At 41.1% G+C, this 7,182-nt stretch overlaps 1 protein-coding gene across 3 annotated transcripts in view; it reads left to right on the plus strand.

The window, feature by feature from the left end:
* The window catches only part of SLC16A7 (solute carrier family 16 member 7), a 190,044-nt gene extending 183,214 nt beyond the window's left edge, over positions 1 to 6,830 (plus strand). For all 3 annotated transcript variants that reach the window (XM_039363749.1, XM_039363750.1, XM_039363751.1), the window contains 3 exons: positions 441 to 584; positions 2,667 to 3,479; positions 6,337 to 6,830. In XM_039363749.1, the coding sequence (XP_039219683.1) occupies positions 441 to 584; positions 2,667 to 3,479; positions 6,337 to 6,608 (1,229 nt within the window). In that variant the 3' untranslated portion in view covers positions 6,609 to 6,830. The remainder of the gene's footprint in view (positions 1 to 440; positions 585 to 2,666; positions 3,480 to 6,336) is intronic.
* Positions 6,831 to 7,182: the final 352 nt, after the last annotated feature.

A 7,182-nucleotide genomic window follows, 5' to 3' on the forward strand; every position in this document is an offset into this window, starting at 1 on the left:
GAGCCAATCAGCTGGAGCCCTGCCAGCTCTTGGGGCTTCTGCCAATCCCAGACAGTCATGCAGCTGCAGCTGCCTCTCCCTCAGGCTTGGCTCGCTTTGGCTCATTTCCCTCCCCTGTTACACTTGGCTAGCAATCATGTACAATTGCCATGTGGCAAAGTACCACAGGTGGTATGCGTACCACTGGTTGAAAAGCCCTGCTATATGTATCCAATTGCTTCATCCTGCTTCACAAAAAGCTCCAGCATATATAGATTGGGTTGCCAGAGTGTATGCATGCTTATCTGATGTTGTGTCAATAGTGAGTGATGTTAATAAGTATATAGTGAACATTTTGTGAGCTAAGCACAAAGTCTTTATTTCAGTCACTGAAAAGATCCATGTTTCTTTTTTAATCTTCAGAAAATAGCTCAATTTTTTTTTGTTTCTCCTGTCCACAGGCCCTATAAGCAGTATTTTGGTGAACAAATATGGCAGTAGGCCAATCATGATTGCTGGGGGGATACTGGCTTCATTTGGAATGATTACCTCTTCGTTCTGCAACAGCGTCTTGCAACTTTACCTATGTGTTGGTATAATTGGAGGTAATATAACAATATCATTTTATTTGTTTCTCCTGATGTTCTCCTTCAGCATTCACCTTTGGATTCTGTATCTAATTGATTGATTAGTTCATTCCTTCATTCAGGTTAGGATGTTGCAAGGTTTGCATAATTCTTTCAGCAATGCTTTGCAATTACAAGAGAATAATTGATTGGTTCCTGGCAATATTTACCATAATCATTGACTTTCAATTTTATACAGGTTCTTTTAGCTTCTCAGTATTCTACCCTATAGGTATCCTTATAAAGAATTCACAGTTTAGAGAACATGCCAAAAACCCATTTTCTTTACCAAGTTTATTCTAAAAATGGCCTATTGGGGCATCTGATGAATAGGCAGTTCTAACTAAAAAGTTTGAAGCAGACTTAAATGGAATGAAACAATGTACTAAAACCCAAATATAACATATACTATGTGGTCCCTCTTAATAAAATTTCCCTTTCACTGAATTCTCAAAGTTAAAGCATTGATAGCTTTATAAATATATTCAAAACATATATTTTTTTGTTGATCAGCTACTTTCTGGAAAGTTGCAGCAACTTTACCAAACATACTTATGCAATTGTCACTGGTTCACACATGATGATTGTTTGTCCATGATTGATAATTTATATATACACTATATATATATATATATATATATATATATATATATTATATATTATATATATATATATATATAATCAATATATATATATATATATATATATATATATAAATCATATATATATTATATATATATATATATATATATATATATATATATATATATATATATGCCATATTTATATATGACATTATAGTTACAATTTTTGTGTAACTTCAAATACACAATTTGGGCAAGTTGGATCATAACCAGCTCCAAGATTCTGCTTAAACTAATTGCCTTTTTAAAGAATTTTTGCAGCACACTCACCTGTTTAGTCTGTGCATACCAACTTCAGCCATAGTGACTTGGTTGTCTGAAAACCAGTGGTGGGATTCAGCCAGTATGCACCATTTCGGCAGAACCAGTAGCTAATTTTTTGTTGCCCAGGCCCAGAATGGACTTCCGGAAGTGGCATCCACACAGAGAACAGGTTGTTCACATATTTGAATCCTACCAATGCTGAAATCCCATAGGAGAAATACAAATTAAGTCAATGCAGAACACGTTTTAGGATACCTTTATATCCAAAGAAAGATCTATAACAACTCTGATGAAAATTTGAATTATGATTATGACAATTAAAATTGAAAAATAAAGTTGACTTAGGAAATGATAGGGCATATTATTAACATATAACTAAAGCAAAACAAAGCAAAACTTGTTTCATTATCACAAACACACTATCTTAAGTTATATATTTTTTCATTAAAAAAATTCTTTAATAATAGAGGGGGGTAGAATAGGGAAAAATAGGTTCCCTGATGTTTTTATATCTAATGCTATATAATGATATGTGGGGTGAATTGACTGTTTGCATGCTTGGGCCAGTCCCTTCTACTTTACCTACAGAGATCCTTGTATCTGCATAGAGAAAACTAGTGTGTATTTCCAGACTTCACGGTGAAAACATTTGAAGCTTATTTTATGTGTTCCTATTCAAACCTAAGCAATGGATAAAGCTAAAAGCAGAGGATTTAGACTTCTAAAATCTGCCCTCTTTATAAAAAAGTGACATTTAATAACTCCTATGCAATGAACCAAGGGCAAATTGGATTGTAGCATAGTAAAATATGCAAACAATGCCTTCAAGGTCTTGTTATCATTGTTCCCCTGTTATTTTGTTGTCTGCAACTTGGATTGGCCATTGCTAAAGTTTTTGCTTTTATTGCATCTCCATAGAAGAAAATGAGTGAAATCTACTGTGGCATATTGGTGACATTAAAACAAGTGGGAAGCAATGCCTTTTTGTATTTATCTGCCAGTGCCAGTGGCTCTTTTGCAAGGCCTTTCAAATGCCTACAAGTTGGCATTTTCACATTTGGGGGAGATCAGAGAGGCAATTTTGATTAATTGGAGAGATTTGTTGCAGTGTATTAAATGCAGTAAAGTTCTATTTTTTCTTCTATTGTTTTAGGTTTGGGTTTGGCTTTCAACTTGCAACCTGCCTTGACGATAATTGGCAAATATTTTTATAAAAAGCGTCCCATTGCTAATGGACTGGCCATGGCGGGAAGTCCTGTCTTTCTAAGTACTCTGGCACCCTTGAATCAGTTTCTTTTTAATGCTTTTGGTTGGAAAGGAAGTTTCCTCATTCTGGGAGGACTTCTTTTAAATTGCTGTGTGGCTGGGTCACTTATGAGACCTGTTGGACCAAAACCTATTCAGGTCATCAAAAAAGATGTGGAAAAAGCAACTGGAGATTCCACTTTGCACAAGAATGACAAGAAATCAGTCTGGCAAACCATCAACAAATACTTAGATTTAACCCTCTTCAAACACAGGGGCTTTTTGATTTATTTGTCTGGAAATGTTATCATGTTTCTTGGCTTCTTTGCCCCAATTGTGTTCTTAGCTCCTTATGCCAAGCACAAAGGAATTGATGAATATTCGGCAGCTTTTTTACTCTCTATCCTAGCTTTTGTAGATATGTTTGCCAGGCCATCCATGGGTTTAATTGCAAACTCCAAATACATCCGGCCCAAAATCCAGTACTTCTTTAGTTTTGCTGTTTTGTACAATGGAGTCTGCCACATCCTGTGCCCATTGGCTGAAACCTATCCAGGCCTGGTTGTGTATGCTGTACTTTTTGGACTTGCATTTGGAATGGTTAGCAGTGTCCTTTTTGAGACATTGATGGATCTTGTTGGTGCGCCAAGATTCTCCAGTGCAGTAGGACTCGTCACAATTGTGGAGTGCTGTCCTGTCCTTTTAGGCCCACCTATGGGAGGTAAGTATGGAGATGATGAAGGTGATGATGATACAATTGACATTGTATACTATTTGTATAATAAAAATGTGTATCCAAAACATTGACCTGGTACTTTGTGCAAAGATATGCAATTACTTTCCCCATTTCATTTCATTCCAATCCTACTGCTTCCTGGATTCAATCTCTAGCCATATGCTTCTTCATTTAGTCATTTTCTTTCTATCAGTATAAAATGTTACTATATTTTAGGATGTCCAATATATTTCCTGTCTTTCCAATAGATCCTACTTTCAATTAATTGCTCATTCTTGTTAAAGGAGATTCTCTTCTCTCTAACATCTGTACCTTCTTCCCTTATTATTATTATTACTATTATAAGCAAGAATTATTTTTTTATTTGCTTACAAAGAACTCAAGGAACATAGTTCTCCCTGGTGAGATGTAACATCTCTATCCATCTATCTTTCTGGAATTAAGACTTTTGACTTCTTTTTTGTTCCTAGGTTATACATGAGTTTTGCTAAGACATTTTAAGAATACTTTTAGTATATGTGATATACCTTTTATTATTTATTTACACAAGTTCACATTCAGTTCCCAAGACTCTACTATAATAATTCTAATCAGCTCTCCCCAGTCAAGTGCCTTCACATTTGTCAGTTCTCCAACTCCCAGAATTCCTAGTTACTTGTTGGCTACAAAAAGTAGCTATTTATTAAAACTATAGCTTTTCTAGCAATGACCAGATAGTACTGACACGTAAGAAGAGAGTTATCAGACTATGGCAGGGGTATCAAACTCAATTTCAATGAGGGATGCATCAGCATTGCGGTTGCCCTCAGGGGGCCGGGTGGGTGTGGCCTACTGGTGGGCGTGGCCAGCTCTACATTGTTCGCATCAAGGGTGTTGTGGGTGCCTGGGCAGGAGTGGGACAGATCTGAGGGTCTCTGGCGAAGGGGGTGGGACTGGGCCAAGCGCCAAGGCATGGTGCATTTCTTCATTCCTCACAAAGGGTGACACCTCCACAGCATGCACCCAGGGGGTGGGGCCAATGTGGCAGGGGCTGGTTCCTTGCTGTTTCTGGACAGCCTTGTGGAGCTAAGACTGAATGCGTTTCAGCATAGATGGCCACCACAAATTTGTACATTGGCTCCCGGATGGCCTGGGCCAGGGCCAAGGCAGTGGGGGCCATTCCCTCACTGTTTCATGGGCCACATGAAACCACTTTGCGGGCTCCACAAGGCCATCTGGAAACAGCAAGAGACCGGCCCCTGCATGTTGGCCCTGCCCCCTGGGCACGTGCTGGGGAGATGTCACCCTTTGCGAGGAATGAAGAAATGCATCATCACCTGGACGTGCCAGCAAATGGCTCTCGCCTACTTCACATATCCAGTTTGATGGGCTCTGGGGGAGGGGTTTCAGCAGGCAGTTCGGCGCTGTCCTCACAGCACTGAGAGACTGAGCCAGGCGGTGCAAATTCAAAAAGAAGCGTGTTGCCGCTCAGCCCCCAGCCTGCCCGATTTCAGCAGGCAGCAAGGTGCAAAGCTGGCAAGCTTTTGCACTGCCCAGATCAGCCTTTCGGCGCTGTGAGGAGAGCGCCCCGCTGCCTGCTGAAACCGGGCAGGCTGGGGACTGAGTGGAATCATGCTTCTTTTTGGATTCGTGCTGCCTGGCTCAGCCTCTCGGCACTGTGAGGAGAGCACCTCGCTGCCTGCCGAAACCAGGCAGGCTGGGGGCTGGATGGCATTGCACAGGTAATGTTGACTCTCACATTGCTCATGGCGTCCCCTCCCCCAAAGCCCACCAAGCCAGATATGTGAAGTAGGCGAGGGCCATGTGATGGCCACTTCCAGGCGATGGTGCATTTCTTCATTCCTCATGAAGGGTGACACCTCCCCAGTTGCGTTTCTTGCCTCTTTTTCTCTCTCCCTCATCTCAAATATTTTCCCACCACTCTGTTCTAAGGAAGGAAGGAAGGAAGGAAGGAAGGAAGGAAGGAAGGAAGGAAGGAAGGAAGGAAGGAAGGAAGGAAGGATAGGGAGGGTGTGAAGGAAGTCCTGCCTTAGTGTTGCCCTTTCACCATCCCCTTGCCCCCTCCTCCTGGCCTATCCTGGGGGTCTCCCATCCTATTGCTAAGGAAACTTTAGATACAAAGCCAGATCTCCTCCCATGGAGAGGGAGTCGGCCTTCCTCTGACTTTGCCCTCATACCCATAATGAGCAACCTGGCTAAGAAGAGCAAAGCACAGCAGCAGCAGCAGCCTTGAGAAGGAGGTAAGTGCAGCTGGGCAGCCCCTTGTGGTAGTGAGGCTGGGCTTGGTGCCGTGGGTGCTTGAGGGCCTGGCTGGGCGTTTGACCTCTGCTGCCCAGGGCTCTGGGAAGCCCGTAGCACCATCCAGCCCCCCCTTGCATGGCCTGAGAGGAACAATGAGGCTCTTCCATTGGAGCATGCCATGGCGCTTGCCCCGGTCCCACCCCCTTCTGCCAGAGACCCTCAGATCTGTCCCACTCCTGCCCAGGCCCCCACAGGCACCCTTGACATGAACAATGTAGAGCTGGCCTTGCCCACCCAGTAGGCCACTCCCACTCCAGCCATGCCCATCCTGTAGGCCATGCCCACCTGGCCACACCTACCCGCCCCCCCGAGGACAACCGTAATGCTGATGAGCCCTCAATGAAATGGATACATGCATATTAAAAACAGAAACATATTTTTGAAGGAAAAATTTGTATGCTTGAAACATCCAAAAACATTTTTTGAAACATCCAAAAACATTTTCTGCTTCTGCACCCCTTCTTTCCAATTGTTAAGAAGGGAAACTTATCTTCTGTTATCTGAGGTTACCTTCTTTTTTTCTTTCTTTTTAATCTTTCAGGTTTGCTTGTGGACATAACCAAAGACTACAAATATATGTATTTTGTCTGTGGTATAATTGTTGTTGTTTCAAGCATTTGGCTGTTCATTGGAAATGCAATCAATTATAGACTTTTGGCAAAAGAGAAGAAATTAGAAGATGAAAGGCAGAACGCCTTAAAGGATGCTGATTCCAAGGAAGCGGAGCCTTTGACCCACAAAGAAAGTGAAGAAGTTCTCAACAGATCCAGCAAAATGCAAGACAGTCCTTCAGAAAGAGAAACAAACATTTAACATAAATATACATATTTATAATGTTCAAAGTACATGCCAGATGTTTTGTAGTAGTTATAATCAATTACAATACCAAATGGCAATAGGCATTTAGAAAACCACATGTATTATAAAACACAGTAAATTGAATCACTGTTCTGTCCCTTCTAAAGAGAGAGAAGGATACAGAAAGAGTCTTCCCAGAACTGCATTAAAATGTTTTCCTCTTCAATCACACTGCCCTGGTAACAACTGACTTTTATTAAAATGTCAAGCTATTCACAGCTAGACTAAACTTTTCTGTATCTGGCCTTCAAACAATCTGTATCTGTCCAGGTGTACACAATAATTGCAACAAGGGAACAATCTATAGTGTGGTATGAGAAGGGAGATTTATGTTGAAGTCTTTCAAAGATGTATTGTTTATTCTGCTCTACATTTGTTGGTGCAGGATTTAGCATGATGTTTTATTTTGATGTCATATATTCTAGGGCTCCTGTAGAATTTGATATGAATTGCTTAAACATAAATCCCAAACAGGGTAGTGCCGTGACAGTAGGATCTTCCTGTAACAAATATTCTTGCTCCAACAATG

Source organism: Crotalus tigris, unplaced genomic scaffold (assembly GCF_016545835.1).
Source record: "Crotalus tigris isolate CLP2741 ecotype Arizona unplaced genomic scaffold, ASM1654583v1 scf7180000019583.1695794, whole genome shotgun sequence".
Lineage (NCBI taxonomy): Eukaryota > Metazoa > Chordata > Lepidosauria > Squamata > Viperidae > Crotalus > Crotalus tigris.